The 19379-nt window shown below is 41.8% G+C and overlaps 1 protein-coding gene across 5 annotated transcripts in view; it reads right to left on the reverse strand.

Annotated features, from left to right (window-relative positions):
- CREBBP (CREB binding protein) overlaps window positions 1-19379 on the reverse strand; it is a 97772-nt gene that overhangs the window by 24951 nt on the left and 53442 nt on the right. For 2 of the 5 annotated variants that reach the window (XM_036392533.2, XM_036392530.2), the window contains 14 exons: window positions 15674-15916; window positions 14924-15023; window positions 14317-14463; window positions 13745-13862; window positions 11098-11290; window positions 10941-10994; window positions 9632-9756; window positions 8917-9105; window positions 7071-7490; window positions 6280-6459; window positions 5866-6052; window positions 1912-2030; window positions 1472-1711; window positions 912-1000 (listed from right to left, as the gene is read on the reverse strand). In XM_036392533.2, coding sequence (XP_036248426.1) covers window positions 912-1000; window positions 1472-1711; window positions 1912-2030; window positions 5866-6052; window positions 6280-6459; window positions 7071-7490; window positions 8917-9105; window positions 9632-9756; window positions 10941-10994; window positions 11098-11290; window positions 13745-13862; window positions 14317-14463; window positions 14924-15023; window positions 15674-15916 — 2404 coding nt within the window. The remainder of the gene's footprint in view (window positions 1-911; window positions 1001-1471; window positions 1712-1911; window positions 2031-5865; window positions 6053-6279; window positions 6460-7070; window positions 7491-8916; window positions 9106-9631; window positions 9757-10940; window positions 10995-11097; window positions 11291-13744; window positions 13863-14316; window positions 14464-14923; window positions 15024-15673; window positions 15917-19379) is intronic. The other 3 variants (XM_036392532.2, XM_036392531.2, XM_036392534.2) reach the window with 3 other exon arrangements.

The following is a 19379-nucleotide window of genomic DNA, read 5'->3' on the forward strand; positions in this document are numbered from 1 at the left end:
CTCCAGAGTGGGGATCAACAGGCTGAGAGCTTCCCAAGAGCATGTTTGGAGAGAAGGAATGGCCCAAAAATTAAATACAAGTGCTGGAAGTCTGAATTGGTTCTGAGACTTCACAGCTGGCAAGGTTTAGAGGCTGCCAAGCCTCTGGAAAGCAATTCATAACTTCCTTTTCCCTATTTAAAACAAAGCTTTTGTCTCAGCCCATTTGTATTGTGTATTTTATTTGGGGGGGAAGACACACATCATCTAAGAAATCAAAATTAAAGCCAAGTTTTGAGTTTGCTTTGTGATTTTAACACTGGTGATTTAAACATTAAATGGAAAATTAATCTAACAATTGTTTATTAATAATAGAAACACCAAGTCCTAATATTAATTAAAAATGAGAGAAATTTTAATTTTCACAGCTTCTCATGGAGTCTCTGAGTAGTTTTTAATGCTGTTTCCAAGCTAATTTAAATATAATGAAGCACAGACTAGGAAGGGGAAACATAAATCTTGCAATCAATCACTGCACCCTTTACTTGGCCAATTCTGGCACTAACTTGTAGAGAAACCTGCATATTTTCACAATTCTCCTAGAACAAGGTTACAGGATTTCCCAGTGCCTTTTTGCAGCCCTGCTCCTCATTTTATGGAAAACATGGACAACTTGACCTGCACTGCAGCATTTCATGGGGCAGCCTGGCTAAGAGCAAGCACTGAGGAACAGAGTGCCTCACACTGCAGCACAGAAAAACAGAGAGTCACCTGCAAAAGGACAGCGTGGAAAGATTGAAAAAGAACTTCTCCCTGACTTGGCTGACAAAGGAAAGGAAAAGTTCAAGCTCCTCCTCATCCTCTGTATGTGCAGAGAACTCAAAAGAGATCTGATTTCCTGAAAAAGGGAAATCCTGGATTCAGGGACTCACCTGTTCTGGTAGCTGTAGTAGGCAGCGTCCCGGGGAATGGTACAGAGCTGCTTGCCATAGCAGCACAAGGTCTGGGGAGAGAACTCATACTGCAAAGCAAGGGAGAAAAGCAGCTTCACAATGGGGGATTTTGTTCAGCAGGGGGCTACAAAGCAAACCTGATGTTGTGGCTATCAGAGGACACTGCCATGGGCATCACACTTTTGCAGCTATTGTGAATTTACCAGCACAGCCCTCTCAATCTGGTGACAATCATCAGCTCTAAAAGCAGCTGGCCCTTTGACCTCTGCTTTATGGACATGGGAAACCAGGGAATTATTGTAATATTACTTATAACTAAAGAAGGTGTCCTCTGAGGGAGAAAAACACAACGATAATAACAGAAGGGTAGAGCTGCTATTGACCTTTTTAGCTCTGAACATATTTATAACAAAACCAAACTTTCTACAACCCTTCCATTCACTATTTCTATTTCAAAAACCAAGTGCCCCAGCTGAAGCTTTGTGTGCTGACTACAGCTGGGCTGTTGGGAAGAACTCCCTGGGACACTGGGCACCCACCTTGCGCCCACAGCAGTAGCCCAGGGACTGCATGACTGGGTCAATCTCCTGCTCAAACACCTCTGCCAGCTTAGTGCAAAACTTGTAGACCCGGGAAGTCTTGCGGTTGTAGAGCCAGGCGTTGTTGAACATCAGCCACACATCATCCACGTACTGCCAGGGCTCCTGGTACTGCCCCGTGTCCAGCTTGCGCTTGATGGTCGACAGATCCATGGGATTCTTCACAATGTCAAAATAATCCTGTACAAACACCAAAAAAACCTGATTTTTTTAAGGTGAAAACCCTGAATTTTAAAATTTTATAGGTTTTTCAAGATGTTGAAAAAAGGGGAAATGTTTGTCTGAGCAAAGATAAAATAGAAGAATACTTAAAAAGAAATAAATTAATAAATAAACCAATAGGAGAATATTTCAATAGGAGTTTTTTAATGCCAACTCACCGGAATCCCTAGAAGCTGGGGATCCACAGGCTGTCTGAAAGGAAGGGACTCTGGGTCCTGCCGGTACAAAGCCTCCAGGGTGGGCATGAGGGCCTGGCGCAGCTCCTCGGGCTTGAAAACTGGAAATGGAAGTCAGAAAGGTTAAAAAATTGCCCTCCTTGTTTCCTAATCTCTTGACTCCCCTAAAAAAAACCCCAAAGAAATACATTAAGTAAAACTCTGCAAAGGGTTTTCCTGATCAGAGCAAACCCTCACTTACAAAAGGCAAACACAGCCTTGTATTCACTCAGATCACAGCAGAGATATTCCCAAAATAGGGATATGAGAACAACTCCAGCCCATGATGATACACATTCTGTAGCATTAAAAAAACCCTCAAAACTTACACAGAATCAAATTAAATCAATTGTTTCAACATGAATGAACCTTTTCTCCTCAAAGGAGAGACTGAGCAGAATTTTCCCTCCCTCCTTTCTAACCTTGCTCGCTATTTCCAAGCCAAGATTCCTCCAGCAAAACCCACTGCAGTGGGCAGGGGTGAGGAGCCAGCTCTACAGAGAGTGACCAGATGTCCTGAGAGCTGGCACAGGAATTTTCCTGGCCAGGCTGTGCAAACAGTCTTGCTCTGATGGATCGTTAATTGATTTTCAAAGTGTTAATACTTCCAGATTTCTATGCCACCACTTGGCAACAGTGGCATGGCAACAGCCATGATTCTTTCAGGAGTGGCTGACAAGGACAAAAAAAGGCAATACATTTTCTGAAAAATAATGATAACTTGGAGAGCTCTTTGAACATCTCAGCAGTGTAATTACATTTATTTCCTTAGGAACGATGTCTTTAAATAGGGAAGAATGCCTATCATTGAGAAAAAAAGACAACGAAGGAAAGCAGGATGGCATCTCATATTTATCTACCTGGATGAAATGAGAACAATACCAATAAAATGGAGCAATTAATTCTGCTAAAAGTACTTGAATCAACAGGGCTCAGTGACCCCTTTGAGGCTGATCATTGCTTTTCTCACTCAAATGGTATTTGGGTATGATATAAATTGCTTTTTGGGACATCTAAATCAAAATCCATGATTGTAAAGAGTACACACAAAAAAAGGGAAGACAAATTAAGCTGACACTACCCCATTGGTTGTATGATCATTTCAGCTGTTGCCACAATCTCACTCCCAACAAAATGGGAATTCTCTTCCATATTTATCAATCCCATGCATGCAGGCATTTTTCCCCACTATAGATTTCCAAAGTTTCATAAACAACTCTTGCACATTATATTATGGGATCCTCAAGAACAGAAATAAATATTAAATTCCATTAATGAGGAACAGTATTCCCTACTGCTCTGATTCAGATAGTTCATAATGTGATAATCTGAATTATTTCATTTAATGAAATGTAAAGGTCAAAAAGTACCTTTTAATAATCTCTTCTGACTACCTGCTTGACACTGCTTTTAGAATTTTCTCCTATAATAACATAGCACTAAGCTACAGGAGCCTTCAAAGTAAATCCAATCTTATTTTTAACTCAAACTACAGAGAACCACTGTGACTTCTGCCAAGTTCCTTACAGCCTAATTATCTTTGCTGATAAAGTTTATAACCCACTTTCATTTTGAAGTTTGAATAGAAATCAAAATGAAAATTCAGTTGTTATTTCAATTTATTACTTTACCTAAAAACATACAGATACATTGCCTTCATCTTCAGCTGCTCTGCCTCTAAGGACTATGACTAATACCAGCACATTTGATCATAGCATCTCCCTGTACATGGATTTTACAAGGAAGTTTTGTTTTTCCCACTCTCCTTTTTCCAAAATTAAATGCTCTCAGTTCTCCTCCAGTAGCTTGAAGACCTTTGCAAGGAGCTGGCATCCAGTTATCCCATTTTGTCTTGGGTGTGTGGGTGGTAAAAAGAAAATGGGATCTTTGCCTGACTCACGATGACGTATAACCTACCAAAGAACAGTACAATGCTACCTTTTGAAGTTTTTTGCCTTTTTCAAACAAAGGCAAGTCTGCTTATGATTACTAAGGAGAAAATTCATAAGGAAGATAAGACATTTTCAAAATTACAAGGACAGCACACACAAATACACCTCAAACCCAAGCTCCTGCAAGTTTTCCATTATGCCTTACAAAGAAGTGAAGAAACCAGTAAAACTCATCTTCAAGGTCAAACTAAAGCTGCCACAAGGGAGAAGAGCTACCCAAAAGAGTATTATAGTGGGTTTTTGAGACTGCAAGGCAAGGAACTGTGACCTCCCTTTCTTGCTCACATTAGATTTGCAAAAAAAAAGGCAAAAAAAAGGCAAAAAAAGGGCTCTGCTTGCTGAATTATAGCACACAGTCCCCTCAGTGCCTGCTATGTCCCAGCCTACTGTGGGATGGCCCCCAGGAATCTGCCTGCATGGGAAGGAGGAAGATTTCCCAATACTTCTGCAAGCCCTTGCAAAACTCCTGATCAGTCTCTTCAGTAGTTTTAAAATATCACCTATGTCTTCAGCACACTTGGCAGTAATTACTCTCCAATACCTCTTGGTTTATTCAGCATTTTAATACCAAAGCTCAATTAACATTGAACAAACTCCTTGGTGTGAAAATGCCACCCTTTAAACTCGTGTCTGTGGTTGTACCTGCCCACACAGCACGTGCTTTGCAATACACAGTTACTGGGTGACAAAGCTTCCAAGATAAAATTGTGTCACCAAAGGAGGAATTGGAATATGTGGTGACCCAGCCTGAACTGACTCTGCAGGAACCTTCCCTGTGCAAGCACATTCCTACCAGGCAGCAGTGACTCCTTCCACAGGGAATATCACTGGCTCAGAAATGCTAATAAGCTTTTTTTTCCACTCCCTGTGTTACATTTGGGTTGGAAAAGGCTCTGCCAGGTGGTTCTGCAGTGGGCTCTCGTTTGGGTGCCCCATTCTGCTGCCAGCTGAAAACATCAATCTGCAGGGAAATGTGTTTTATAGTGATTTATTACAAAAAGATTATGGTTAGTAACCAAATGCAACCCAAAGCACATCAAGGAGATGTAGATTTTTCTGACATTTGCAGCATGTTGAAAGCTTCCCTTTGGTTGAAAACTAAAAACTGACCACAGAAAACATCACCTTAATAAAGCAGATACCAAAAAACAGAGGTCTCAAAACTGCTAAGGTTTTTGAGTCTGAAAACATCTCTTGCAGCCTGCCACAAAGCCTGCACTGCAAGCAGAGAAATATATTTCTGCTTTAATAATCTTATTTATTTCTTACTAACAGAAGGCACCCAAACATTTATATAACCTGCAGCACCATGAAGTTCCCTTGAGTACAGATGCAGTCACACCTCAATCTGTGCTGACACTACAGCTTAATTTAAGAGACTGCTGAGCAAATGAACACTACACTGAAAACTTTCAAGTCCTGAAAACACAGGACTCTAAAATAGATGTTAAGCCTCTTGCAGCAGTCCAGCCTAGGAGGAACACAGGTTCAGGAGGGGTCAAGTGCCCTGATTCTCAGAAAAGTGACTGGCAAAACTCAGGATAAAGGTGGTGTGTGCAGCCTCTTAACAGGAGAAGAAAAGCAATGGATATCCTTGGTTACTGAAAGCTCTCTTATCTGCACTGAGCTCTCCTCAAAGAGCACCAAGATGTACAGGGAGGGATTTATGTATTTAATTCCTCCAGCAATCACTGCCTTACTACCTTAGCCCTTCTGGGCAGGCACTGCTGAGATCAAGGGCACAGTGACTTGCTTTTCTCACCTGATTCATGTAACATTAAAGGAATGCTACTTTCAAAATTAAGTTACAGAGTATTGATCTCCCAGAGCTCCACGTGCTGCAAACACAAGTGTAAAACAAACCTCCCAACAGGAGCTGAGACTGTGGAAAACAAATGTCAGTGAAAGCAAAGCACACAGGGGAACTCAGTGTTCACACACGTACTTTTCTTGCGGGGCTGAGATGGTGATGTGGATTGTGAAGTGGTTCCATTAGTGCCACTCTCCTCTTCCTCTTTAGCCTCTGTTTTAATTTCAGGCTTCTTTTCTTCAATCTCCATTGGCTCTTGCTTCAGTTCTGTTCCATCTGTTTCTTCTTTTATTTGTGAAGTTCCTTGTAAGTCCTCCTCCACCTTAAGAAAGGATGCAACAAGAGGTACTGTTACATCTACAACCCAAACTTCAGCCATCAAAATATCAGTTTGAGACTGTTGAAGCACTTTCCATCCATGGCTTTCCTCAGGAGTTACTTTGCAGTAACGACCCTCCTCTCGCCCCTTAGCTCACCGAGTCAGACACATCATTAAGTGCTTTTATATCTATCACTGCTTTCAGTTAAGCTGTAGAGAATCTCATTTACCTCAGTCTTAGCTTCCACTTGTGTCTCACTAGTCTCTGGCTCAGTTTCTTCAGTTTTAACTTCTGATTTGCTTTCTAGCATTGGTGCATCTGGTCCTAGTTGCTGGGAATTCGTATCAGCACTAGCAACTGAGGCAGGGGTGGGGACCCTGTTATCAATACTAGCTGCTGCCTGGGATAGCTGTTGTAAAAACAGTACAAAAGAAAGACACTGCATATATAGAAATATTTTCCTTTACTAAAAATGAACAGCACAAAAGAGACATGAGATGATATTCTACAACAATGCAGAACATGGATACAGGTCACTGTAGCCAAGTTTTGATATTACACATTTAATAACTCTGCTTTACAGAGGAGAAGCCAAGGAAAAATTCTGCCCCAAAGAGGCTTCTTTTACAGAGAAAACACCTGCCCAGTAAAACACTGTACATTCCTTGAAACGTGCATTTGCCCTGGCTGTATCTTAAAAGGAAAAAATCTAGGCAAATCTCAGGATCAGAAAAGATTCTGATTATGGCCAAACAGAGCATTAGGCCTGTTACACCTCATCTTTCTGCACACTGCTGCCAATTTAACTTTGAGCAGTCCAGCCATTCAACCCCCCCTCCTTCACACAATGCTGAGAACATCTGAACACACACATTTGACACACCTCTAACCAACCCCCTGGCCTAAAGCACAAGCTGCTATGGACAGCTATGGGCTCTACACATTCAGGACATGGTGCTACAGACAGGGACACTCATGGCATGTCACGACACAAGGCACGGGGGCCTGGCTGGTACTTACTGGAGTGCCAGGTGGCTGTGCCTGCACAGATGTTGGCTGCTGCTGGGCTGGCTGTGGGGTTGGCACAGACTGGGGCTGGGCAGGGGTCTGTGGCTGCGGTGTCACCTGGGCCTGGGCCGCAGTCTGCCCCGTGGGGGTGCTCTGGGTCTGCGTGGCCGTGGGAACAGAGCCCGGCGTCGGGGTCGGAGTTTGTCCCGAGGACGAGACCGGCGTGGATGGCTGGGTGGGTGCTGCTGGCTGGGGAGGAGTCATTCCCGGGGGGGTTGGGTGCTGCATCGGTGCCATCCCGGCTGCAGAGGACACGGGAGGCGTGCTCTGGTGCAGGGGGGGCTGGCTCACCGGGGGACACGGCAGCTGCCCGCTCTGCGGCCCCAGCATGTTCATGGAGTTGGGAAGAGCAGCACTGGGAACCTGCCCCTGCTGGGGAGAGACAGAGAGTCTTACAGAGCCTGCAATTACATTTATCCCTTCAATCACAGCCCTGAAGCCTCCTCTGACAGGATGCTGTCAGTGCAAGCAGATCAGCCACAAATGCTGCTGCTGCTGCAAGTGACTGCCCTGATTTCTGTCATCGCTGCCATCAGCTCTCAAGGACCTTGCTCCCAGATCCACTTTTGCTATCCAGGTCCTGCATTAATTCCACTGCCACAGAGGGGAATCCTCCCAATGCCAGTAACACAGAAACCCACAGGCAGCCTCTAAATCGTGCCATTAGCTGGGCAAAGGTCAGGCTTTGACACAAAATGGTTTTGAGCAAATACCCATTTTTAGGCCAGGACTCTGATACAGCTCTGCTTTAGAGGGCAGGTCAACACATTTAATGCTGGTGTTGACAGAGCAAGACTTAAGAAGAATCTTTTTGTTTTCTCTTTCATTCTAATTAAACTGCTCAAGATGCCTCAGAAAACCTGGGATTTGTTTTTCAGAGCAGCAACAATAAAGTACTCTGGATGTGTACTTAAACCTTTAAGTGATACATTTTACTGAAGATTGCATCAGATGACTGGTGATAAAAAAGAATACTCCATCCTCAAATGCAACTGTTACTCTTAGAAATACAAATCAGTTAATTTCCTCCAGATGAGGTTTCAAATTTAAAACACACTTCTATATTGTCTTTACAGAGGCAGTTTTATGGAAGTAAATGCATTGGGAAAAAAATGTTCACCACAACGGCAGTCAGACAACTGAGCCAGGGGCCCATGAAACTGTAGATATTGCATCCTGAACATATTCCAAACTTGACTCGACAGAGCCCTTCATAACCTGATCTAAGTAATCTCTCAGAACTCTGGAGGTTTTAACTAGCCTAAATTACTTGGGCTCTGAGTTAAACAACAAGCCTTTCCCTCTGGAAAAGCAGACACTTTGGCATCATAAGCACAGCTGCTACTTCACTGACCACTACTGCAACAGAAAAATGTTACAGGAAAAACCCAACAATTTTTTCTCCAGAAGCAAAGAAGTTAAAACAAATTTTAGAAGATCTTGCCCAAGCACTTTATTATAATCTTAGATTTAAAGTTAGCTACTCTGGTCCACACAGAGACCAAACATATGTTCATAGGCATCCCATAAACTGATTTCTGATATTTCCCCTAAAAATCTCCTCAGCATGCATTTTTAAGGGATTTAAATCAGGACTAGCAGGGCGTTGCGCCCCCATTAACAGATGTCGATAAGTTATGTAAGAGCTTCTGAAGAAGGCAGATGGAACCCAGGGTCCCCCAAAATTGGGCTGACTACATCAAAAATGGATATAGAAATACAAATAAACAAATAAGTCAAGTAAATAAATCAGAGCAAAACAATAAAGAGCAAATAAATCTTAGAGAATCCATCTCACCTGTGCCACCCCGGCCTGGGCTGTTGACTGACCCATGCCCACATTGTTCACATTCATAGCTCCAGTGGATGCTGGGAACTGGTTTTGGGGCAGGAATTGGTTCTGGGTAGGAGCCTGACCCATCATGTTGTTGGAATGAGCTCCCATCATGTTCTGTGGCTGAGGCATTCGGGAAGGAGACATTGCCATCTGAAAATTAACACCCAGATTAACTAATTACCATTTAGTACTATGGAGCAGGACAAAGGAAAAATACACTGAAAACAATCAAAAGATAGGACAAAAAAAAAAGAAAATTGGCTTAATTACACTAACTGGAAGTGGGCATATGCCCATAACTTCAGCATTTGCTCCACAGCATTCACTATTTTTAACAGGTAACATTCAGAGTGCTAACTCTGTTTTGTTCCCTGGGTTGACAGAGAGAATCCAAGGAAACTAAAAATATTTTTGTTTTTCTAAAGAATAAAAACATGTTTTCATGTGGGAACAAAGAAGGTTTATATACTGCAAAGACAGTAGATGCTCTTCCACAGATTGCTGGGGATTACTGCACCTGTGGCACGGGCGGTGTTATTGGAACAAGTAAATATTGCAAACAAACTCCTCGATAAAAGCCTGTCCCACTTGCTGCATTCCCATGAAATGATCCCACGGTTTGCAGCAGTGCCAGGGGGCTGGGGTGGGCTGGGGTGTCAGGGTGTGGGGTACGAACCGCGGGCACGGCGCCCATGTTGTTCATCTGCACCGGGTGGTTCATCGGAGACGCCGCCCGCGGTCCCAGCGGTGCTTGGGGCATCTGTACATTCCCTATGGACATGGGGTTAAACTGATTCATTCCTGCAAATGCACCCCCAAAACAACTCATTAGGAACAAGTCAGCACAATTGATGGATCTATATTCTACTAAAAAATTAACAGATATTATGACTGCAATTCGACCGCCCTGCGCTTTGTCTTTTGGTTACTTGACTTAACAGACAAATCAGGATGGAAGAAGTGTTTAGAACAATGCTAGTTAGGGTGAAATACAATTTTTGGTGTTTAAAAAAACAATTAAATGCAAGAGATGAAGAGTAGATGCTGGATGATCTGCAGAAACAGGATGCTATTTATAAATAATACCTTAGGATGGTTTCTTAAAATCAGGCATTTGCTTTGAAACAGCAATGTCTTATTCAGACATGAAATAAGGTTGTCTTATTCAACCTGAAATGGTTGAAGTAAATATGATAAAAATACATATGGGATGTATGAAGGCAACTCCAAGCCTCAAATGAGGACAAAAGTTGGCAAAATGCTTTAACAGGGGTTGTGCTTTTCATACAAAACATTGAATCCCTCCAAAAAACTTGTCTAAAGCTGTAATTATGGAGCTATACTTGTTATCAACTTGTTCTCCTATTCAAATGAATTTTAAAATTATTTTATTTCCCAAGGACATTTCAACACAAATTTTGACTTAGTACTAACTCTGAACCAAGAAAAAAATAGCTGAGGACACTTCTTTAAAGGAAGTTGAAGCACCTAAAAGAAATGGGTTTGTTTTTTGGGAAAAATCCACCCATGAGCTCACAGCAGCCTCAGTGAGTAATAACAAGTGTTGTGCACAAGCTCCAAGGCTTTTTTAGATGCACTTTCCAGCAGAAACCAAGAAAGGCTATCATTAGTTACACAGATGTTGGACTAATGTGCTGTGTTTCCAGCTACAGGTGTATTTTTGGCTAATTAACTGATGAAAACATGCCAACATCCTTCTCCCTTTACAGTCTTTTAAATGAGATTATCCACAGTATTCTTGCTTGAGCTGTCCTCTCTTTGGAAGCACTGAATTAATTCCCAATCCCTAGCAAAGTGCTGGATCCATATTGTTAGCACTGCCCTGACACAGAGCAATGCTGAAAAAAAGGCAGCCCCTGTAGTTCCTCCCTCCCAAAACCAAAAAACCCTAACATAAGATCACCTTTCCCACCCCAACAATTATTTTGAACCCACAAATTGCAATTAGAGAGGAAAACAGATACCTTGAGAAACCTGCATACGACTGATAGGCACGGTTGGCATGGACATAGGCCCATCTGCAACACAACACAAGAAAGGTCAGCAAAACCAGTTTGAAACACAACCTCAGCATTAACTGAAGTCCAGAGACTCCTGAGAAGCAGCTCCAGCAGCACTTACTGGGTGGCCTGACGGGCTGTGCCTGGCCCATGGCAGCAGCCACCTGGGGAATCCCTGGGGGCTGGGGCCCAGGGGTCTGTAAGGCTGCTTGGTTCCCCAGCATCCCTTGTTTATGGAGACGAGACCTCCTCTTCTCTTCTAGCTCCTTTTGTATCTTATAGATCTTCTCTGCTAATAAATGATAGTATTCATCCTAAAAGGGAAAAACAAAGAGTAATCAGTAGCAGCAAAACTCATTCAGTCTACCTAAATACTATCATCTGGTTTTGAGTTTGTTTTGGTTTTTAATGTATACACCTGCCTAATTGAAAAAGAAATATTCCTTTTCAGAATCCTGTAAATTAAGACAGTCTTTTCTGCTTTAATGCAGAACAGGAAAAAACAAAGCTTCCAGAAATTACACTTGTTTATGGCTACCCTGCATGCCTACTCTGAGTAAATTAGCAGGCAAAGGAGAAGGCTGGAAGTTCTCTGTTGCTTCAGCAAAACCAAGGAAGCTGTCATTTAGTTTCAAGGTGTTAATGATTTTTAAATGTTATTTTCATAATGAACATTTCCACTAATTCACAGACAAAAGAAGAAGATATTCCCAGCACAGTGTTACAGGACAGATGTTAAGCACAGATCAATTTTTACATAAAGAAAGGAACTGCTCTTTTCCTAAAGAGTCTATCAACAATCATGGCAAGGGATAAACAAAACAAGACAAACCTCAAAGGAATGGAGAAAATTCAGTGAAAAATAGTTCACAGGCAGAGACAAGTAAACACTATATCTGTACAAGATGAAAAATCCATTTTACTCAACCCACACTGACAACAGATCCAATAAGACAGTCACAGTGCACACCACATAGACAATTCTACCTGTCAAGAATTGCTGGACACACATCTGCCAAGTGCTTATGCACCTGTTAAAGGCAAAATACCCCACAAACCCTCAAGGCTACATTTTATTTGTGGGGCCACCATGCTCTTAGAAGCCAAGGTTACACAGAGCACAGAATTTGTTATTACAGCAGGATTTAATTAATTTCTGAAAACTTAACATGAGATATGTATTCCTCAGAAGCCTTGTTAAGGAAGTCCAGTCATGCAATATAAAGCTTTGTTTTTCAGGTCACTTCTCAGTTTCTCAAAAATCAGTGCAGACACTTTCTGCTGTGCAGTTTAAAAGCTTTACAGCCCCTCTCCTGCTCAAGCTACTTCAGTTGTAAGCTCCTATTTGTAAATTTAATATTGTGCTGCTTCCCCACTGCAAAGACTCCTGCAAAGGCTGTGTTCACAAGGAGCCCACACTGCTAGAACAGCATTAAACTCCTTACAATGATGCCTTTTACTAATATGATGTTTTTCAGTGTCAAAGTAGAATGGGAGCTCCTCAAAAGGAAGGATGCAATTCCTCATGGCATTGTTAACACATTCTGAATTACTGCCTTCTTCCAAGTTTGCTGCTTGCAGCCAAATACATTAGATAAATTCCAATAACAGAAACTTCTGGCCAGGAGGCTCTGACAGCTGTTTTGAGGGGTGAGGAGAAGATACTTCTAGATGTTTGTCTGTCAGAAGGCATTTCATTTTACAATCAGGAGTTTGCTATGCTCATCCTTGCTGAGAAGGCACTCAGACAGCCAGGTGTGACCATGAAATCCTCCTTCTACCTAAAATTGCTCTCCAAAGCTGCCAGGGTAGCCACGGCTGAGCACACCCCAGGCTTCCTTGCAAACATTGTCTCCTCCTTGTAGCTACCAGGAGGATACAATGTGGTTACTGACCAGCTCTGTAAGAATGGCCCCTGCCTCTCAGCCTCTAGGAAATAAAACCTGCATTTCCATCTCCAGCTCTTCTGGCAGGTGGGCTGAGGGAGGCAGAGGGGTCTGACTGGATCATCTGATTATCACCAGAAATGCCACTGCTCTCTTTAGAGCTCCTCCCTTGTTTAAGAAAGGATCTCAAGTTTCTGATCAGGTAGGATCTTGCTGGCTGTTACTACTGTTGTCTTTTCCCAATGAAAACTTCCAGGGAGTGGTTCCTTCAGGGTAGAATTACCACCATGTCATATCTTCAGCCTGTCAATCAACAGGGCTTTGCTCCCTTCAAGTAAGAGAGATTTGAGCTGACATCTCTGTGCAGACAGAGCAAAATTTGTGAGCTACAACAGCAATTCTGGGTTTTTTCCCCATCTACAAAGAAGCCAAACTGACTTCTTATGTCTTAGCCCAACTACTCCTGGTGCTGCAGAGTAGAGGAGAATTATTTCCATCAGTACAGGTGGAAGGTAAGCAGTGGAACAGCACTGGGTCCTAGAGAAAACCTCCAGTGGTAAAGAGACATTAAAAAAATTTAAAACTACTGCTTACACAGACTGCCAAAAAGGGAGGAAGTCAGTAAGGGAAACATCAAGAACTGCAAGCTGTGCTCCAAGCTTCTTGCATTTCAGGAGGATGCAAGTAGGGATGGAGGTGGTGTCTCCAGCTGAATTAGCTTGGAGTGACATAAATCACATGGCTTGGGACTACACAAACACTGTCACAGACTGAAAACACGACTTTCCCCATGAAGAGGGAAATGATTCTCTGTGGTTTTCTTTACACTTCTAAGATTTGTGATACTACTGTTCTTTGACATGTTGGACTGAAGCAACATACCCTACTATTAGCAGATTCATACATATCTCCTTCCACTTTCCTGGCATAAGCCACCAAGTTCTCCATGCGGCGATCCTTCAGTGCTGCTGGATCAGGAGTGGGGAAGATGGCTTGGACACTGCAAGGACAGAGCAACAATAATAGAAAAAGATCTTCAGAAAAAAACCCCAAAATCAGTATACAGCTTTATGATAATCACCCTGGATGTTTCCTTACACACCAGATATATAAAAGCATATAAAAATGGTTAAAAAAATTAGTATTTTACTATTTCTCACAAGATTAAAACAAATTAAATGATGAAAATAAAGTGAGGCTTAACAGTCTGGAGTCTAAATAACTGTTCACCACAGCAGAGCAAATTTACTAGCAATAGAAACTAATTCCATGCCCACTCCTTAATGAGCACGAAGAACAAACTGAAGAGGACAATTAAAGGTAACAACTCATCCTGAGTGGCCCAGCACCTGAGAACCACTACTGATAACTTTCTTTTCAGCTTAATAGCACAACTACTGTATTGAAATTCTTTCAAAACATTGAGGAAAAAGGCAGCCTTGGTGAATACTTACAGTTTATGCACTAAATGATTGCGCAGGTCCTGAGTGACATGTTCATGCCATGCTTTCCTTACCCCGGTACTCGAAGGAGGTGCAGCCGTTGGCATTGAGCTGAGGTTTCCAACATTGCCAGAGTTTGTGCCATCATTCATTAGTGGGCTGAAATAAAAAGAAAAGGGACTGTTAGAGTACCAGAATGCAGAGTTTTGTTATAGGTTTGATGCCTGAAGTAATTTTTGAGTTGTTACTTTCATCATTTTTAGCTATTGCATCAAAGATTCTCTTAAATGAAATTTTGGCATCAACAAACTGCAACCCCTAAAGCAGCAAAGCTCAGGAGTTTACAAGGCACATTCACAGTGTGAATGGCAAAGAATCACAACTATGAACTTAAAAATAAAACTATTCTTCCTTTGGGACTTCATTTAAAAGCAGTAAATATTGTGGGGCTCTCAGGAGGCACAAAGTGGCAGCTCTGGAACTGAAACAGGAGAGAGAGCAGAGCTGTACACGTCCATCTCCATGCCAATACCCTCACTTCTTAAAGCATGCTCTTATTTACTTTCATAAGCATGGAAATAAATGTTTAATTGAGCAAGAATGAAAATGTGTGCATTACTTATTTGTCCCAAGAGATGTTGGAAGAGCAGTTTCAGAAATTAGACCCGGTTGCTGGTCTGTTGTTATTCCTCCTGCGGGAAGGTTCATCTGGTTGGCTCCTTTGGGACAAAATTAAACATCATTGGTACACAGTTCACAATTTTGACAATAATTTGACAAAACTGCATTTTACTGACCCACCTGGCTAACTAAAGAAGTAATTTATCAGGTTAAGTATTTTTATAACAATACCTGCTGTGCTGCAAATACATGGCTATTTCTGGAACCAAGTTACTTTGTCTGAACTACAAAAATGAGTCCATTAAAATTTTAAATTCATAAACTCTTAAGATTAGATCAATAAGCTATAAAGAAGGTAATACTAGCAATTAAGATGCAAAAAATACAAAAAAAAAAGTATTTGAGACAGAATTATCTGTTAGAACAGGGAACAATTGTTAAACCAAAATCCTTCAGAAGTTCTGTCTCATCACGTCAGAGAATGAGCTATGGGCTATATTTTAATAGAATGAGCTGTATTTTAACAGAAACTTAAACTCCCACTATTTGTCAAAAGCACTACATTCAAAACTTTCTAATATTCAAATGTAAATGAATGGTAGGGTAAATAAATAGTGTATTTTTAACTTACTAAACAACATGAACAGACAGTCACTACTCTGACCAAACAAAATACCAGACTATCCTAAAAATTCAACATCAGTTATTTTAACTCTTTTTTTTTTCTCTTGGTCTTTTCTCCACCTACCCAGTGCATTAATGGTCCTCATTTGCTGGTGAGCCTGAGGCTGTGCTGGCTGCTGGCCTTGGACCTGGGGCTGCAGCTGTGTTTGGGGCTGGTTGCCATATGGCAGCCCCAGGGCAGCATAGGCTCGTTGCATGGAGCTGGGGTCAATTGGGTTGGGATTGCTTAGTGCTGGAGTGCTCTGCTGGCCCGTGCCAACAGAACCGATGGAATTCTGGATTCCACCTGCTGGAGACCCTAAAAGGGCTACAGAGGAGAGAAAGGATAAGAAAAAATTAAAACTCAATGAGGAGAAGGAGTAAAACCAGTCATGCCAAGAGTCACCAGAACATGCACAAATTCTATGATACAGATATTTTTCTGCCAGAGGACAGAACAACACCCGAGATGCCAAGTGGGAAAACTCAACCTTTGATTCTACAGGACAGAACCCACCCTGGCTATTAATCCATGCAGTCTAAAGAGAAGTGCTGTAAATTTCAGGCAGATAAGCCCATAATTACTTGTAACAGATATATAGTGCAGGCTCCTACATAAGGCTAAATAGGATTTTCATGCTTGGGGACAGTAAACTAAGGGGGAAAAAAATTTAATTCCTCTACTTCCCTCTTTCCCATCAATCCCATTTTAGGTCAAAATATTTGGCTCCAGAACAGAGATCCTGAGTTGAGCAGAAACACTGTGTCCTTGGACACAAAGGTAATACTGAAGATCTGTTGGTAGAAATTTTCATTGCGAGCAGTCACCAGATGAATCTTCTGAAGGCCAAATTACCTTAAAACCCAAGTTACTCAGAGATATGAAAAACCCTGATGAGTCTCAGATTGTACTGGCTAAATCTAAAATAAATTGGAGAGTCAGTAAGGGGTTGAACTCTGGTAAATAATTTAGATGATGTTTAGGTATTCATTAATCTATATGGCTACCACAACCAACCAACCTCTCCCACCACACAGGTGTATGGAAGAGTCATTTTTCCTTAGACAGGAAATGGAAACAACAGGGAGAAGTAGTATTTACTTGATCCAGAAGAGAGCAAAGTTTTGCATTCTGGTTCTCATTTTAGCTGCCATTCTAAGTAATGCCATGTTCCCTGGTGAATGACCCACAGAGTACCACCCTCAGCACAGGGACACTGCATTTTGATAGTCAGGACTCTGGTAGAAGTAACACTTCCTTCACATCTTCCCCCTCAAGTAATTAAATATATAATGTGCATTACAAATGTGTGAACTAAACTTAGCAACAGTAATGGCTCTTAATACAGGCAACAATAACTGTTTTATTGAAATATTAGTAGGGGCACGTGGTTAGATAAAAAAGTCAGGAAAACAAGCCTTCTGAGACATTAACAGCATTATCCAGGATTTCTTAAATCCTCACCCACTATGGAAACTGAATCACTGAAACAGATACACAGGCTTCCAGCTTCCACCCAAGAGAAAACACTCACATTGCAGAGTCCAGACTTTTCCCTCTCCAGATGAGAAATCAATTTGATCTCATTTGCCAAAGAACTACAAATAAATAAACTCCGATAGCTCCCTCTCCTGAATAAGCAGCCCTACAAAAAACATCCTTTTTTCCCCCAAAGGAGAATCCACAGTATTTTAAATGCTGGGATTACCATGGAAATTAAGGCTTATGTATATTTACACTCTGTGGACACACTCACAATAACTTTTGAACTCACTGATCACTTCCAAGAGAATTTAAAAACAAAGGCAGAAGCTGATTAAGATCCTATCAGCTTAATTAAAAAAAAAAAGACCTATTAAAGAGCATCTCTATGAATTCCTCATTGGACTTGCATGTAGTACTCTGGAATCACACAGCCTAGGAGAAAGATGCCTTTACACTACTGCAAGCCAAGGAATTCCAAGGTTAAATAGCACAAAAGTTGTGGCAGCCTGGCATTTAAAAGGCTTCAGAGGTTGTTGTGACAGCACAGATTGATTCAGGAGCCAATAAGAATTCCAGCTTGTTAGAGATGACATTCCACCAGAAAAATTAGGACAAACCCCCCCCAATTTGCTTTCAGTGCTGAAGTGTGGAGATGGCAGAACACCCACAGGTGATGCCAATGTTTGGGAATCTGGAAAAGGCTCAGGTCACCCCACTGAGGAGACCCCAGCCTTCCACCACCCCTCACGTTCTGGGGAAAAGCCACTGATTGTCTGAGACTGCAGGCTTGGCTTGGAGCTCACTTGGACAAGTTCAGCCCCTCCAGCCCAGAGCTCTGGGCTGGGCTTTGGCAGCAGCTTCAGTCACTACAAAGCACAAGTTCAGCCTTTGTGTTAGAACAGTGTTAAACTATTTGGCCTCAGCTTTTCTACCAATTCACAACTCAACAGGATCCTGTTCTGAGTATTTCCCAATATCAGGAACCTGGTTTTGAAGGAGTTTTTTTTGTCTGTTTGTTCACTGGTTTTATATGAAGGCATGACTTTATCTGTCAAACAAGAAGATGGAGGCACAGAGTATTAAATTTCTACTCTGGAGAGACCCAAGTGCAAATGCTGTCCCTTCTGTGGCAGATACTGCAGGAAATAAAGTCAACTAAAATAAACACAGCCCTGGAACAAACACATTAGGCCACTGCTATGTGAAGCAATGTCTGCTGAAATTTATTTTTCTTAACTGGTGCTTCAGACGCTGAGGAGCCCATGACAGAAGTTACAAGTGTGAAATGAGCTTTGTAATTCACATTCTAAATGCTGTAAAGACAGCTGGCTCTGTGTGCCCCAGTGTCACTTGTGTTTATGTACCTGAGGAGGGAAGGTTCAAACAAGCACAAGTTGAGCAGCCCCAGAACTTCCTGAGCAGCCCCAGTGACATCCCAATGCCCCAGCAGGCACCAGAACCATCAAGGAGCAGCTCACCTGCAGGATTCCTGTCTCAGGTACTGTTTCATGTCTGTCTCAGGTGCTGTTTAATGACACTGCACTCATGTCTTCTGGAGGGGAACCCCTCCAGCTAATTAAATTTATTTTAAGCACAGATCCCTAACGCTATTTTAAGGATGAATGCCCAGCACTCCTCTAACCTGCCCACTCCAGTGAACATGTTAAACCATTTTGAAGAATTTTAAATTCCTAAACTCCTAAGATTAGATCAATAAGCTAGAAAGAAGGTAATACTAACAATTAAGATGCAAAAAAAGTAGCATTTGAGACACAATTGTCTGTTAGAACAGCTGGCAATTGTTAAACCAAAATCCTTCAGCAACTCTATCTCAACACCTCAGACAACAAGCTATGAGCTGATTTAAATTTAGCCATGCTGGTTAAAATGTTTGATTTTGCTTCTGAATTCTTTGATTGAGACTTATTCTGTCCTGTTCCTCACTCTGCTCATCTTGCAGTGGCTGGAGCAAAATCTGTGCTGGTGCCCTTGACTCACCTCAGCACAAGCCTGTCCTGCCTCAGAATTTGGCAGGTACATGAAGATAAATACACACAATCATTTAATTAAAGGCTGTATCTTGAATCAAATCATGGGGTAAAGATTTTATGAAGAATTTGAAGCAGGAAGTGTCAGCTTTAAACTTCACCACCAATGCCATTTTAATTTTTATTTAAGTTAAGCATTACATCATAAGCCTTCATAAGCATTGGATCAGTCAATCAGTGGAACTCCTTAATCCAAGGGCTATTATCCACCATGTGGCTCCATGGGATAACTGATGGGTCACCATTATATGATGTCC

The sequence above is a fragment of the Molothrus ater genome, chromosome 16 (assembly GCF_012460135.2).
Source record: "Molothrus ater isolate BHLD 08-10-18 breed brown headed cowbird chromosome 16, BPBGC_Mater_1.1, whole genome shotgun sequence".
NCBI classification, from domain to species: domain Eukaryota; kingdom Metazoa; phylum Chordata; class Aves; order Passeriformes; family Icteridae; genus Molothrus; species Molothrus ater.